Raw genomic sequence first — 17,085 nt, 5'->3', positions numbered from 1 at the left:
AATGTAATTGTACGAGTTTCTTTCATTACATAGCTAGCGGCTCCAGTTATGTGGATATTTTATCCAGTTTGTCGGCAGACGCGATCTTACTTTGCCGAATGTTAGGTATTTAAGTGAGTCCGCTGTTGTTATATATTGTATGCAACAGGCAAGCATTGATCCTACTCTGAAAAAGAAGCCGCATTGACTTTTCTCTGCTGGCGGACCTATCTTTCCTTCCTCAGCATTGTTGTTAAGAGTTCCGTTAGTTATAATTGTGTAAATTTGTGTTATTAGGCGAGCCTAACACGAAGCGTGATAAATTTATTACTAATTTTGTAATATCTTTCTTGTAGCAAGGGCCGGAATAGATTATGCTCGTAGGTTCTTACATGGATATTGTCTTATCAAGTTCAGAACCATAGCTAGTAGCAGCGGGAGTCGGCCCTGGGCACCGAATGATCTAAATGAAAATAACTTGTAAGATTGATTGATTTGTAGTTGTAAGTCCACTTTACACACAGAAAGGCTAATTAGGACTGGACCTCAGTTTAAATTGGGATCCGAATCATTGTGCCTTTAAAACCTATAACTCAAAGAGGAAACTAGTAAGAGAGATCAAATATTTTCTGCTAGAACTTTGGATGTATATATTTCCTCTAAAAAAAATTAGAGCTCTGATATTACATTATTTCCCTACTAAAAAAGAAAAAAAGAAAAGAAAATCCTAAACTTCAAAACTGAACATCAGTTTTGTCCCTAAAATTCAACCACTTGCATTAGAGATGGTGTAAAAAGGAACAAAACACAAAATGTAGCTTGAAATGTACTGAAAATGAGGTCTTTTTACCTCAGCTTTTTAACATTTCTCTTAGCCGATATATCATAATTATCGTATGTCTGCAAAGGCCAAAATTTCAGAAAATTGTGAAACAAAAATGACCGTCATTTTCAAACAGTCAGGTTTTTTCAGGGTTTAGAAAAATAATGTCCGTTTTGAATTTTGAACTACCCTTACATAGGTCGAGTAACCAGTGCTAGACCACTTGGTATGGATTGAAACTAAAGCTGAGCTGATACTCTTACTGATTCCGATACCTACACTTGAAAATTGCAAATATTGATCAATATAAAAGTGATAAAAGTAAAGTGTTCCCCTGTGCATAGCACCACGCCATGAAGGCGTATATCAATATTGGTGTGTAAATATTCTTCTCCAATTATATGTATCAATTTAGCAATAAATTTTCTTCAGCATATTTAAGAATTACATCAGAATATTAAAATAGATATTACATAATCACAGGATACAGTTTTTCGTGCAAAATAAAAATAAAGTTTGAATTTTGCATAATTTGCAGGATAATTAGATTCCGCCAAAGTGTCGCGTGGCATTTTTGCGGACTCCGTGAAAGACCAATATGACAGAAAAGTATCGGCGGGTATCAGTAGATGAATTTCAACCCATACTTTTCGATACCAATACCACTGGATCGGCATCGGTATCGGCTCAGCCCTAGAAAAATAAATATTTTTATAAAAATAATAGTACATAACAGGGTTGGTCCAGGGGACCAAGCCCAGTTTTCCCACGTGTTTTTTCTTTTCAGAAAAAACAACAACAAAAAACCTAGTCAATAATAATTATTATTTATTTTCTTCCAGAAAATTTAAATTATTGCTTTAAATACTTGTGGTTCTACGACTGTCATTATTTTTAAAAAAACTTTAAGAAAAGGTTTAGCAGGGCTTATAATACTAAAAATAATTAATGTAACACAAGCCAATGGTTTTTCTCAGGATATTTCCCTCAATTAATGGACTTTTAACAGAAATAAAAAGAACATATATCCAATTACCAAAAAAGAAAAGTATTAGAATTTCTTAGATAAAACGTTTTGCATTGATTGATGCAGCAGAGTTGAACCAACCTAATAAATTTGAAATGTGGTAGCACTTTGGTTATCAGTCACTTCCTTATGTGGGGGAAACCATATCGGAACATCACAGTTTCACCTGTGACGATCAATTGATACAATACATTTTTACATTTTTAAAGCATTACAAGCGACAATTGAGTAAATATTATTGAAATCTCGTTAATTGTGACTGTAATTGTAATTGATAATTCTTGAAGCTTTCCTGGCAACAAATACTGAAGAGGTTTTCTTGGGCAATCAATCAGGTGATTTCCGGATAGGCTTCCAAGCTTTCGAGAGCTAACGTCACTCCCATCTTCAGGGATTCAAGTGCAGAGATATGTCAGGGTGAAGTTTTATGTATTTGTGTGGGAGGAGTCTGGTGTAGGTGGCAGGCCAATCAGGTGGTGTTTTCCAACTTCCGCGCTCCCAGTCTACTATTGCTAACCAGGCTGGGTCCAGTTCGAGTCCCGTGTCCCTGTTGATGTTTCCTTTCCCCTGGGAATGGCTATTGCTTCTTTGATGAGACGGTCCCAGTAATTTGAAGATTTATTGATGATCTCGGTGGTTGTGAAGTCAATTCGAAGGCCCTCCTGGATGGAATGTTCTGCAAACTCTGAATTTTTCCGGCTTTATCCCCACATAAAGTGGCTCGGGGCTCACCCACCCTAAAATCAAAGGGGTACCTGGGGCCAAGCCAAGGGAGATAAAAGTGCCCGAAGCATGGTGCTGATCACAACACCTCCAAAAATGGCTGAGATTGAGAATGTATGGGGCCCTACCTCCACATCCTCCAAATATGCCTTCATGGCATGGTGCAATACACACAGGGAAATTTACGTAAGCAACTAGCTATGGCAAGTCCCAGAAACACTGAATTCAAATACCTTGTTGCAATCTGTGGTTTTGTGTGTCTCAATAGCACACAACATTTTGCCTGAATAAAAGTAAATTTCCCCAGCTAGTCAGGTTTTGAAGATTGGTAGACACAGATTCCAAATGGCACAACTGCAGTGTACATGATACAATAACTTGACTGCTTTCAATTGTTATCAGTGTAAACAATGAAAATATTTCTGATTATTGCAAAACTGACAAATGTACTCATCTCAGTAAATGCCAACTGGTGGTGGAACCAACAGTAGGTCTGAATAAATTAAATGTGACACTATCTGGATTCTAATTACCACTATGTGGGGGGGGGGGGGGGTACTTGATTGATAGAGTAAAATTTTAATCACCTTACTGAGAACAGTTAACCCTTAAAGGATGGATGGTCAAAATGTTGACCCTCGATCACTGCGAGGCAGCAACGAATGTGTTATTTCTTGAAAACTACACACAATATTTCAGTTCAGTCTTTTTTGTTCATTAGTATACACATGAAAGTATGACATAGTTAAATTACAAAATAATACAGCAATTGCTACTATTAATAACAAGCCGAGATTGAAAAAGTAGTTTGTTTCACCTGTAATATTATGGGATAGACTTAATAAAATGGCTATAACTCCTAAACTACTGCATTTTTTTTTGAAAATATTATACTTTACATGTATTCATGAGTAAAAAGCAACATTTTAAGCAACGTGTGACAGACAATTAAGGATCCAGGCGGGGCATGGGGGCAAAAGCCCAGAGTTTGGGCAGAGGCAAAGCATATTCTCAAGAGTGGTCTTTTGTTGTGGTTCCCTCCAAATTTTGATCCATCCAGCATCCATAGGCCCAACACTACAAGCGAAATTCCAGAAACTGTTCCGTAAACTGGCAACACTGCCGCTCTTATACATTGTTATCAGTTTGTCTTAAAAAAAAAAAAAAAACTTTCCATGAGTTTAGCACATTGGTTGTATGAATGTACACTGCTACATACTATATTTTTCATTCAACCTTCTTTCTTTCCACTTCAGTCTATTATGGAGGACCCACGAGCCATATGCCATTTAAAAATAAATCAATTCTCTTCTTCCTTAAATACTAATTATTGGGAGGCACCAATGTATAAATTTTACCTCCACTAAAAGCCCAGTCTTCGTGAGAAAACAAAACCGATTTCATCTCTCTGAGAAGTAGTTCACAAGCTCTGATTAATTATTCTTCTTGTACCTCACGGGAAGTTTGAAAGGCGCATGCTTGTAAAAGTCCCATCTTCAACGAGTTTACCCTCACATGAGGCTCCGCCATGTAAAGGTTAATCGAGGAAATATTGTGAAAGTGTAAAAATAATTCAATAGTACAAGCATGGCCACCTACACACGAACACACACAAAAAAGGATGGAATTTTACCCCAAGATCCTTTGTTCTTGTGGGGGAAAAAAATAATACATAGTTCCAATATCTTAGCAACTGCTACATAATATTTAGAGATATATACACCAAATGAACTTATGCCACAGATCATGGGAAATATGCATTTTTGAGAACTGTCAGTACTGTGCAAGGCAATGGATATCAATATACACTGCAAAACGTGACACATATGCACCGCATACAAAAAAGCAATAGGGGTTTCTTATTTACAGCAAATATAAAATCAGTGGCATATTTTGAACTCCATTTTTCTGCAACAACCCTTTGAGGGTAAAGGCCTATCTATCAAGTGACTTTTGTTGACTGATACATGGTCAGTGCATAAGTCTCATCCTCACTGTTATCTGGATTTTTAAAGAAGAGTCTCTGTTCAAGTAACTCCCAATTGTCCTCATGATTTTGAGTCAACACCAACATTTAGGTGCTCCAGCCAGGGACCAAGGACACCCACTCATAGCACACATAAGAGTGCTAGCCATTAGGCTACATGGAAACAATATGACAACAATTTCTATTAACACTGTGAACATTAGTCACAACCACCTGAATTATGTGACAGTTGAAAAGCATACACACTATCATTTTCTTTTCCCAGTAGAAAAGGAAATAAAAAAGTCTGGTACATTTAATGCAGCAAGTGATCCACACAAGTCTGCATTTCACATCAAAATACAGTTACAATTCTGAAAATTATTAAAAACGTAAGTACTTACTTTCACATTCACCATCTTTTGTGAGGCCTTTAATTAGTTTTGGACAATTATTTGCTTTTAGCCTTTCAATTGTAACAGGGCATATGCTGAGCAAGCTCAGCAATTCCTGTAATAAGGGCCAATTTTTGGCTCCAACAGCATCTGACAGCCACATGTGAACTAGATTCCACCCACCAGCTGTCATAAACCTGCAAAGAAAGAACAAAATCCATATTAAGTAATCTTTTGGCAAACAACAATAGATACATAATAATACAGTAGACTGACTCTAATTCAAACTTGGATAATTCTAATTACCCTGTAATTCAAACACAAGTTTTTTATGTAAAGTAAGGTAAAGTTCCCTGTGCATATAGCACTGTGCCATGAAGTGAAATCATCTTTAATGATACATGATTTTGTTAATTCGATTTTGTTTTCTTGTACCCCCTTCGAGTTTGAATTAAAGAGAGTCCACTGTACATCTTAGTTACATTAACTGCAATTTCCTATACACTTTCTCCACATACACAATACAAACTAAAGTTTCTGTTGCTGTAAGATAACTTTTTACATTTTACAAGGAAATAAACTTTTTATTGTGACATAAAAGCTAAATTCTCTGTAAAAGTAATAAATTGCCTGTAACCGGAAAAAGTGCAAATATATTATTTATCAATTTATTACTTAATCAAAAATTTGTTCCTCTATTGAGAGCAAAAATCGTGCTACATTTAGAACAATTTAATGCTTGAATGCTTACACCACAATGTTAATCAATAGTTTAAGGTTCATCTTATGGGATGGATTAAATGTCATTTGGTAAAGGTAAGGTAAATTCCTCATGCATATAGCAGCACCATGCCATGAAGGCACATTTAGTAAATGGGGGGGGGGGGGGAAAGGGCCACACATTCTCGATCTCTGCCACTTTGGGAAGTCATGTTATCAGTACCAGCTCCAGCCAACTTCACCCTCCAGGGTTGCCCCCAGGTACCCACTGATTTGAGACTGAGTAGGTCCCAGAGCTGCTTTATGCAGGGGCCTTAGATCACTTACCCCGGAGACAGAGATTGAACATAAATGATATGCAGTTTGAAGACTAATGCCAAGGGTGCTTTCTGTGGCAAGTTTAAAATTGCTCAGTTTTTAATAAAAAATTACATTATCTCAGTAACTTTGAATGCAAGTTACAAATTATAGATAGTTTCTTTCAGTACACTCTCAGCTTCTAGCCTATGGTAGAAAAATCCCATTTTTTATTTACAAAATATAAGAACATGATCAAAGTATTTTTTTTAAACAACATTTTAACTTTGTCGGGCCCCCATGTAATAATAGTGATGGATGGGGTGTAAGGGGTGACCTTTCACGTAGTACACCCAACTGTCAACCTCACTTCGACATAGTATACCCTGGACTGCATTTTGCAGACGAACGAGGCTCTGGCGACTGGCACTATGGCCAGTATAATTTTGTGTGTGCTGTCCTGTTTTTTGTCCCTGTGTGTGCTAAGTGTCCCTTTACCGCCTCAGCTTTTAACGAAAGTCAGAATATTTTAAGATTTTAGTTATGCAATGTTGTTCTTTGTAACAATAAGGGGTTGGATCCCCGTATAATGTGACTGGTGCAAAATAGCCTGAGTGCTGACGCACCCAAAATTTTAAATTAGTCTATTATTAAAACTATGGAAAAAAAAAACAATCAACTAATAAAAATTGTTATTGTTAAGAATTAGGAAGGCATTCCTTGCAAAGGTCAGTGACTGGAAAATTCTATCGCATGGTACTGTGCCACAGCTGCCACATGGAAAGAGAAGGATGCCCCTGCTGTGGCATGGGAGTGATGGCTGTGGTCATTCATGTCGCCATTTTTCACTGATGTACTCTCTTAAGGGACATGCATTCATACTTCCGAGAGTTTCTTGGAATTCATAGGCCAGCGACAATCCCTAAGTATCATGGTTGGTGCAAGAAAGATATTGCAATATTTAAAACGCAAAACTATCAATTTCTGGCCTTCAGATGGAGTAGAGATTTAATGTTAAAAGCATTGTACTGTAACAAAAATATTCTAAAACTTAAAAACCTGGTCCAATATAAGAATATACGAGGGGCATGTAAAAAAAAAAAAAAGGGGCGATTGGTTATTAGAGAATAAAATGAAGTGAGATTTTTTTTTTATTTTGATGCTATACACATGCATACCCTGGCTATTTTTCTACATAGTCACCATGACCCTCCAAGCATTTTTGGTAACAGGGAACAAGTTTACGTAGACCCTCTGTGTAGAAATCTGCCGCCTGAGATCTCAGCCAGTCGAGAACTGATGTCTTGAGAACTTCACTATCATCGAAACATTGCGAAGCAAGCCACTTTTTGAGATGAAAGAACAGAAAGTAATCACTTGGGGCAAGATCGGGACTGTATGGACTGTACAAAAATAACGATGACAATATTTCAGATTTTGCAAGAAATTCAATTTCGCCCTTCCATAAATGAATGGGTTGTTCGCGGAGACAAAAAGGCTCCAAGACCATGCAGTCTGTAATATTTGTAATTTCAGTTTTATAACTATTGGCACGTCTACCACACGTCCCAATTTAGTCAGAACAGTCCACTGTTTTTAATCCCTAACTCGAGTTTCTTCGAACTGCAGTCGCAATGAAAAATGTCATTTATCTTGGTTAACTCACATTCAGACATGTTCTTCATTGTTTCATTGCTAATACACATAATTTAATTCAAAAATACATTATTTTCTATACATAGAATTATCATGGTTGGTCTTTCCACTCCAAAAAGTGGTCTATAACCTTCCATCTCCTAATCGTCGCATTGTCGTGTCAGATAACGAAACACATTATAGTGGTGCATGATCTTTGGACGCTGAGGATTAATTTATTTTTAACTCCCTATTTTGCAACACACTAGTAAATTATCTCAGGTGTAATATTTCGACTACAATGAACAAATAAATAACAATTAATGTTTTACTTTCTTTTTCAGACTGGAAAAATATTTTATACCTGTCACAAAGAAATGATTTGCATCGATTTAGACTATTCAATGTTAACGTATTCACGAGTATTCCGTGCCTACCCCAAAGCAAGTTTACATAACTTTGTGGCCGGAATGATTTTTAAGGCTTCACATAATGGTCACACCCCTCTAAAAATTTGGCATAAAATCTGTGACGAGTATGTGGTGAAATATACTGGTGCGGAGGCAAAAAAGTGGGGGGCAACTGCCCCATGCCCACTAATCGCCAACACTGTTGGTTAATGAAAATTGATGAAAATTTGAAAACATTATTTATTTAATTAGAATACTTCCAAGAATTTAATGTAAGCAATAAGCACAACGCTGTACGATGTGTGTAACCGACTGTGTAGCTGACACTTTGTTGGATCAGGAGTGTCTACTGGCGAGTTGAATTTATTTCATTACTTTGGACCATAATATAGCAACTCTAGAATCTTACATCATACCATAACATTAGCAGTTACATCTCCTACTCCAACAGCGTATTGTATCTTCTCTTTGTTCAACATTTTGGACATGGTATCAGATATTAGAAGAAGAATACATCAATTGATACGACATTTTTAAGGATGGATAAGGTAGATTGTTAAGCTGATGGATGGTGGACGTACAGGAAGGAGAAAAGTTGGAAGACCTAGACTAAGATGGTTGGAGGATGTAGAGGGGGATTTGAAGGAGCTGAAAGAAACTGGAGAAGGAGCGCAGAAGCTAGAAATAAGTAAGTATATGCTCTTTAACAAGAAATACAAACAGCATTACTAACAGGGTTGGCTTGTAGAGTACTGGATTGGTAGTAAAATCACAGGTCTGTGGTAGATTTGATCCTCACCACAGACATAAAAAAAAGTTCACCTATAGACAAGAGAAGAGGTGCTCTCTTGAAACATAGTATAGGTATAGCATACGGTAAAAGCAATAGATAATGGATAATTTTGCATATAAGATTGACTTTGAGAGAGAGATATTCATAAAAGCGAAAGTGCAAACAAGTCTTTTTGTGTTTACCATATTGTGATGTGGACCAGGTTACCATGATGCCAAAACAAAATTATAGTTTTAAGGTGAACATTTTTTCTCCTCCTGTTAACAATTTAGGTGAATAATGGAAACATGTGAGGCTGCATGGTAAAAGTACCATTTTAATCCTAGAACACTATCGTGTCCCCATATTACATTGTAACTAGCGCTACGTAAATTTTACGTACATGAAGAAATGGATTTTCAACAGAACCTCAATAACATGAAAACAACATTACTATTCATTTTTAACATTATTTTGTCTATTTTCCTCATACTGGGATTCTATTCTTAATTTAAAAATGTGTAAACATGGTCTTATTAAACATAGAATATTTTAAAGAGAATGTCTTGATTGACAAGCCTGTACGTACATTAAGAATGAGGGTGAAAAGTTCAAACAATGAAAAACAAACAATAATAATATCTATAATACTGTAAATAAGGAATGAATGTAATTTTAAGTCTTACAAGAAATAGTGCATGCTTCTAAACTTTTGTTTTTCAAAATCTAACTACCAAAATGGAATTTACGAATGTCAAAATTACGCGCACGATTTTTCTTCTATAAGTAGCGCTACATATTATTGACGTACAGAGTCCAACATAATGGACAAACTAGACGTTCCATGCTTGCACCCTCCTTACCACAGTCCTGCTTTGCATCTGACAAAATGCCCGAGGCACTGCTAGGTGGAGGGGTGAGTGGGTGCAAGGTGGGAGGTAGGGGAGGGATTTGAGCGCAAAGCATATGTAAATTTTACATATTTCAACCATATTAAGATATTGTCCCCACCTAGATCTACCAGGTGCAGTTTGCCCCCAACTAAATTTATTCATTTAAATGCTCGAAATGGATGAACTAAATAAACATATTTTAACTCTTTCGCTGCGGTCGTCGCATTTCTGCACAGCAAGCCAGGTGCCTTGCTTTGCAGAAGTCGCATTATTGCGAGTTCATACTTCCACTCGCTGTGGGTGTCGCATTTCCGCAGTACGTCGCTTTTAGTAGCCTTCAGACATCTGTTGATACTATTTGGAACTATTTTAACTTGTAGTTTTGTTTATATCCGTATGATGTCGCTAATTACGCCTCCGTTTAGAATACGAGCCTTGAGTGCTCTGACATGTCAGTTTCAAATGCATGTTCGAATGTAAACAACATGGCTTCGTCAAGTCGTCAACACTTGTCTGATAATGATGTTACTCAACTGTTGAATCAGAAGGTGAATTAAATTGTGACGATAATAGCGACAGTTTTTATGAGACTTCAAGTGGTGACAGTGATTGTGTAGTGTCTGATGAAGAATTTGTACCGCCGTCCGTAACATCATGGAGCAGAGTGCAATGCAGCATTGATCTAGGTGCGGGAAGTTCGACACAGGCAAGTGCTAAGTTACTTGGTGACAGTACAGTAATTAGCACACCATTTTCTTGTTTTATCAAATATTTCCCCCCCTCAGTATTTGAACACACAGCAGAACAAACTGAACTTTTCGCCACCCAGTATCTTGATACTACTTACGATTTTCCACGCCGCTCCACCACTCTGCGTCATCACGTGTTTTGAGAAATACCATACCATCAGGGACTACAGAATGGTTTGCCAGTGCAAGGAATGACTTTTGTAATTTCTCTATAACATATTTTGCAATGTAATTTTTTAAAAATTATTCTAAATTATTTTTTTCAAAATTTCAAAATATTTCAAAATTTCAAAATTTTTCAAAATATCATACCACCAGGGACTACAGAATGGTTTTCCAGTGCAAGGAATGAATTTTGTAAGTTCTCTCTCATATATAACGCAATGTAATTATGAAAAATTTTTGTTTATAAAAAAAATATTTTTTCAAATTTAATTACGCAGCCAAGGGATAGTGTGTGCCAGAGAATTCCGCAGCGAAAGAGTTAAAAAAATTTCACGAGGTTCAAGTTGACTCCCCCCTATTCCCTGTTTCCGGGCACCCACCCACTTCCTATTTGGTAGTAAGTAGTGTTGTATTTTACATTACTACTTTTTCATGTACCTGATGTCTCTCTTAGAAGAAACAAAGTCGAACACTCAATCATCCCATCAAAATATCAACATTTACAATAAATTTCCAATTTTAGACTTACTGTCAATATTGAAGAGTTGATATTACCCCTCCCCCAAATTTAATTCTCAATCCCCACACCAGAATTCCCATAACCATCCAGAAAGTAATTATTGTGTTCAATACTTGAGTATCGTCCCCAATTTACTGCTCAGTCCCCCTACCCCGTAACTAGCATTCCCATGATAATCTATGACTTAGCATAGGTGAATCACAAAATGAAAATTTCTACGCAGAGGGTCTACGTAAACTTGTTCCCTGTTACCAAAAATGCTTGGAGGGTCATGGTGACTATGTAGAAAAATTTCCAAAAAGTTGGATAATACAGAAAACAAAATATTTTTAAAATGAATGAAATCAGTGGGAGTGAGGATAGCTGTTCAAATTTGAACAGAATGTAGCCGCGGTGGCTCAGTCGGTAACGTGTCTGACTACCATGCTAAAGGTCCCGGGTTCGATCCCCGGCCGGTTCAAATCCGGGAACTTTTCTAACGGTGGAAAAACTTGTTCAGAATTGCAACTGTGCTGAGAGTTCTTTCCATTGTTTTACAGTTGTCTTATCTTGACAAGAGCGTACAAGCGGCCCTGGTGCTGATTAATTGTTGAGAATTATGAATTAAGTTCTATTACAGTCATTAATAAGGTAAGTTATTGAGTTTATAAGTGTATTGATAATGTTTATTTGGCTCCGGTATCCCTTTCTACACCCTCGATTTCAGGCACATTTCAAATATTTGTGAAAATATTTAGTTCCTCATAACAAACAGCATTTGCAAATAGAGCGGAAGTAAATTTTTTAGATCTACGTGATACGAAACTTACGTTTTTTATGAAATTAAAATTCCTTGCATAAAGTCAAAAAGGTTTTTCAGAACTTCTATGATGGCAAATGATGGATTCATGTCACAGGCACAAGTCAGAAGATTTCGGATCAGGGATTAATGTCACAGGCGCACGTCTGATTTTTTCTTTTTCTTCTTATGATTGATTTGTGCAATGGGAACATTTGCGATTGCGATATGTTATTTGTGTGATATATTGGCAGATTGGACATTTCAGACATTGGATTTTATTTATGCGACTTCAGAAATTGGTATTAATTATTTCTTTTTGGCAACTGCAGGTCGTAAAGGGGAGGGTTGTTTTTTCTAAATGACTTGTGGTATTCTGTGGAAAAGGACAAGGACTTTTAACGTAGGAGTTACTTCATTTTTGGACTTACAAATTTACCTTCGACCTACAATTCAGTGCCTGGCCTTGGTAAAAAGAGGTAAGTTACCTTCTTAGTTTTAATTTTAGCCTTAATTTTAGGTATCTTCATGTATCAATGCGGAAAACAGTGAGAAATAGTGTTGGGGGCAGGTGACTCCGGCCAATTTCTAACATGCCTTTAAAAGGGGGACTATAGATAAAGGCAGGTAGCCGGAGCGTAGCGTAGAGGAGCGGAGGCGGGGCTGCGGTAGGGGGCGGTAAGTCAATTATCCCAGGGGCGGAGCCCGGAAGCGATGGGAAATTTGGACTCAACAATTTCAAACAACAAAATTTAAACTTTAAACGGCTATCCAGTCGTAAATACTTCTTTCCGCGTTCCAATTTTTTTTTTCTCAATTAGGATCACATAATCTTCATAATGAAAGAAGAAAAAAAAAATACGATGGTGTAGACCACATTGTTGATTTTTATTGAAACGTTTGCACATTAAATGTTCCATAAGTTTCAAATAAATTATCCATATTGTATTGTCCCCACAAGTCAAGCCCCCTCCCCCCCCCAATAAAAAGAAAGAACGTAAATACTAACAGGGACAGCAATGTAAAGGTCAAACAGACTTCATACTTGAGAAATTCTGCAAAAATGATATTTTAATCCAACAGTATATTTATATATTTGCATGTTTTTTCCCTTGGGAAAAATTCATATGCTTTCAACGGATTTATTCATTTCTCTTGATTAGGAACAATCTGGTAAAGTTTTATAGTGCATATAAACACATTTGATAAGTTACTGCATATTTGAGCTTAATGTGCATACATTTTGCACACATTGGAAGTAATTTAGTGTAATCATTTACTTTTAAGTGAGTCTCTCTCATCTTATTGTCCTTTGTGTTAAGAGTAGCCTATATCGCCCTACGGTTCAAGGACATCCAGTAACATGAAACCACAGTTGTTGCAAAGATAAAAAAAAACACCCTCCTACCAATCACTGACATCAAAAAGAAATCCATCATAGTTCCATGTGACAGTGTCAGCAGGGTGGCATTATTTGTTGGTTAGCTGTTGATACATTATCTTTGTAAATCTGTGTGAGTGTATGCATCTGAGTTGTACTTGTTTTAGGAGGGGATAAAGGGTCCATTTCCCTTCTGATTGCAACTTTTCATCCCTTGGAGTAGTACAGAAGCTTAGGGAAATTACATTCACTTGTCAAACACTAGGGAAATTACATTCACTTGTCAAACACTCAATATTCTTATCCTTTGGAAGAGCTGCCATCGGAAACAATTATTAGAATTTCTCTCGGGCCATATGCATCTGTTTGCATCCACTCCATGCTTGCTGTGAACAGACCATAGTTAAAAATTTGCAGCCCCCCCCCCCAAAAAAAAAACACACACTTTTGTCCCTGCACTATGGCCTCTTAATGTTAAGACTTGTCTACCAAGAGAAAGTACACTTTCCTTGCCCCCTTCCCAGTTTTGGCACCCAATCATTGCTACTAACGAAAGATTGAAGAGAGAATTGATCTAACAATGAATAACGGAGGACAATGTGGTACTGATGTCAGTTATTTAATGTCAACTAAGCATATATTAAATTTAATATGTTACGTAGGTATCTAAAATAATTTATTGTGGTTCACATGGAAATTTACATACACTATTATTGTCGCACACATCAACTTCTCGCTTTCCAACATGGCCACGATTCAACCATGAACAGCATGGGTTGGTCCCACTTGACATGCCCTAAGGACTCAGAACAGCGTTTTCAAAGTTTCGAGGTACTACTTCATTCTTCCACATTTTGGCGATTTTTTTGGAAATTAGAATACAACATTTATCCTCAATGGGATTCAAAATTTGTTGAAACTTTTATTTTTTTATTTTAATACGAGGAGGTATCAAAAAGTTTTTCCTGTTGAGGTATAATTTGTTTAATAATGGAAAGATTGAAATGAATACACATATAGTTTGCCTGGAGTGTCCTCTACTCAGAGTTACTCTTCCACACAGTTGCCATCACGTTCGATGCATTTGTGCCAGCGTTTTATCAAGCCCTCAAAACCAGTTTAAAATTCCACAGAATTGCCCCACAGTTTCAGAGCTGTTTTAACCTCCTGTAGGTCATCGAATCTCATGCCATGAAGCACAGACTTAGCTGACTTTATGGTATTCCAAACTCTCAATCATTGCATGTGCTGACCCATAGGACATGTGTATTGCATCAGAAATTTCCTGGTTGGTGATGAGTCTATCCTCTCAAATGAGATCATCATCCCTGTGGCGGTTGTCGTCTGATAACGACGATGGCCTGCCACTCCTTCTCATGTCCACACTTTTGGCTTCTCCCACTTTGAACTTAACTACGTAAGTCTGAGCTAAGTTTGTGCTTCGTGGCATGAGATTCGATGACCTACAAAAGGTTAAAACAGCTCTGAACAGTGGGGCACGGAGTGTTCTGTTGAATTTTTCCAAACTGGTTTTGAGGACTGGATAAAACACTGGCACAAATGCATCGAACGTGATGGCAACTGTGTGGAAGAGTAACTCTGAGTAGAAGACATTACTGGCAAACTACGAGGGCAAATCAAAAAGTCTACGAGCTTAGTTTTTTTCTAGCTTGTTATAAGTGTTATTACAAAAGTGAGATATATATGAGCGATGCAGTAGGCTTTTCTTGGCACGGCCCTATTGTAACTTCCGATTCCTTCCACAGCACAGCATTGTTATCAGTTGGCAAAGATGGCCGGAGTGCTCAAGAAGTCCACGCCATATGAGCAGTGAAGTGTTATTAGTTTTTATGGTGCAAAGGACAAACAGCCACAGATATCCAAAGGGAAATGGAGCCACTGTATGGGGACAAGTGTTTATCAGTGCAAAGTGTGCAGTGGTGGTGCAAGGAGTTTGAAAATGGATGGGAAAATGTTGAGGACAATGAGCGATCGGGCCAACCTCGTTCCTCGCTTACACCGGACAGCATTACCCGTGTTGATAAAATGGTGAAAGCTGATCGACGTGTTCATCTGAAGGACATTGCCACTGAACTTGGCATTTCCTATGGTAGTGTTTACGACATTGTTCACGATTCGTTGGGATACTGCAAGGTGTCGTGTCAGTGGGTTCCTAAGCTTCTTGATGATGTCCACATGGGCAAGCGAATGGTCATGTCACAACCATTTCTAGCATTCCGACGACGAGGGTGACAGTTTCCTGGACCTCATTGTCACTGGAATGACCTAGCCCCCAGTGAATACCATAATTTTGGTTCATTGAAGGAGTTCCTGGCAGGACAGTGGTTCACGAATGACACTGAAGTGCAGAACGTTGTTTGTCGTTGGTTCCGTGTTTAGCCGGCCATCTTCTATGCAATGGGCATTGCGAAACTTGTGGTACAGTGGGACAAGTGCCTCAACAGGTGTGGTGATTATGTGGAAAAAAAGCAAAAAGTACGTAGAAGATTGTGTATATCTTATTTTCCTTTATGGTTTGTAATCTGGCAATAAATAGTTAGGCACAAAGACTTTTTGATTTGCCCTCATACATGTATGTTCATTGTTTCAATCTTTCCATTATTAAACAAATTATACCTCAACAGGCAAAACTTTTTTATACCCCCTCGTATTTCTTTTTTCTGAATTATTTGACTATTACCACTTTTTGTTCACATATTCCCCATATACCTAGATATATGTATACTACAGTAGGAAATTGGTCCTTTGGGTTTGGGCCAAGATTTCATGGCTCTGTGCAACAGTGTATTCAACAATTTTTTGACTGTGTAAAACTAATTGTGTATATACACAGTCTGACAATTAAGTAATGAGACTGATTTTATATTGTCCCACATGTGCATTTTATCTGTGAAGTAACGAGTTCATGTGTATTGTGGTCCATATTCCACAACCAGGCAACACCTCATGAACTTGCGATGGGCATGCTGGGAATTATGCCACCATAGCGAGTGAACATCAAGTTTCATGAATGGCATTCTGAAAACTGCTTGCGGGAACAAACGCTCCTTGAATTCTATTGTTGTGGAGCACCAAACAGAACATTTTCACTACGGTTCTTGTACGAACTGGCAAATTGCAGGATAGAAGTTGCTAAATTTACCAAGAGGGAAGGGAAGAAAATGCTATTTGAAAAATCAAATGTGAAGACAATATTGTGGTTTTCACAACAGCAAAGGCATTTTTCAAAATGTATTTGTTCCCGAGTATGAAACTGTAATTGGCTGTTGCTATTGTAGTGCTCGGAATGACTATGAAAGAGAGCTGACCCTCTCCGAGCTCAGTTTCCTGAGATGGGCAGTTGATTCCTGCTCCACGATAATCCACGGTGCCAGGGAGTAAGATTTGTCTGGGTATTCCTGGTCCAAAAACAAGTGAATGTGTAAAATCTTCCTCTCTACTCTTCAGATTTATCCGTCTGTGATTATTCTGTTCCAGAAAGTGAAGCTGCTGCTGAAGTTAAGCACTTTTGATGAACACAGGACCATCCAACAGGTTGTGACGTCCAATGTTTAAGTCATACCACATAAAGACTTGCAGGTGTTGTATCAATCGTTGGCCAAATGTGCCAATTGCTGTATTGATGCAGGAGGGATGTACTTTGAGTAATAAACAGGCACTGTTCAATTATTTTGTTTCCTTTTTCATAATATAAAATCAGTCTACTTAATTGCCGGACTGTGTAAAGGTAAAGTGCTCCCCTGTGCTTAGCAGCACGCCATGAAGGCGTACAGGGGGTGTGGGGGTAACGCCCAACATTTTCTTGATCCGGTCGTGAGTGGGAGTGATGTG

At 37.7% G+C, this 17,085-nt stretch overlaps 1 protein-coding gene across 3 annotated transcripts in view; it reads right to left on the bottom strand.

Moving 5' to 3' along the window:
* The window catches only part of LOC146001122 (uncharacterized), a 204,358-nt gene that overhangs the window by 97,795 nt on the left and 89,478 nt on the right, over positions 1-17,085 (bottom strand). For all 3 annotated transcript variants that reach the window (XM_083138422.1, XM_083138423.1, XM_083138431.1), the window contains exon 5: positions 4,923-5,110. In XM_083138422.1, the coding sequence (XP_082994548.1) occupies positions 4,923-5,110 (188 nt within the window). The remainder of the gene's footprint in view (positions 1-4,922; positions 5,111-17,085) is intronic.

This window comes from Lepisma saccharinum, chromosome 1 (genome assembly GCF_977018435.1).
Source record: "Lepisma saccharinum chromosome 1, izLepSacc3.1, whole genome shotgun sequence".
Classification (NCBI taxonomy): domain Eukaryota; kingdom Metazoa; phylum Arthropoda; class Insecta; order Zygentoma; family Lepismatidae; genus Lepisma; species Lepisma saccharinum.
This window is presented reverse-complemented; position numbering and strand designations above follow the sequence as displayed.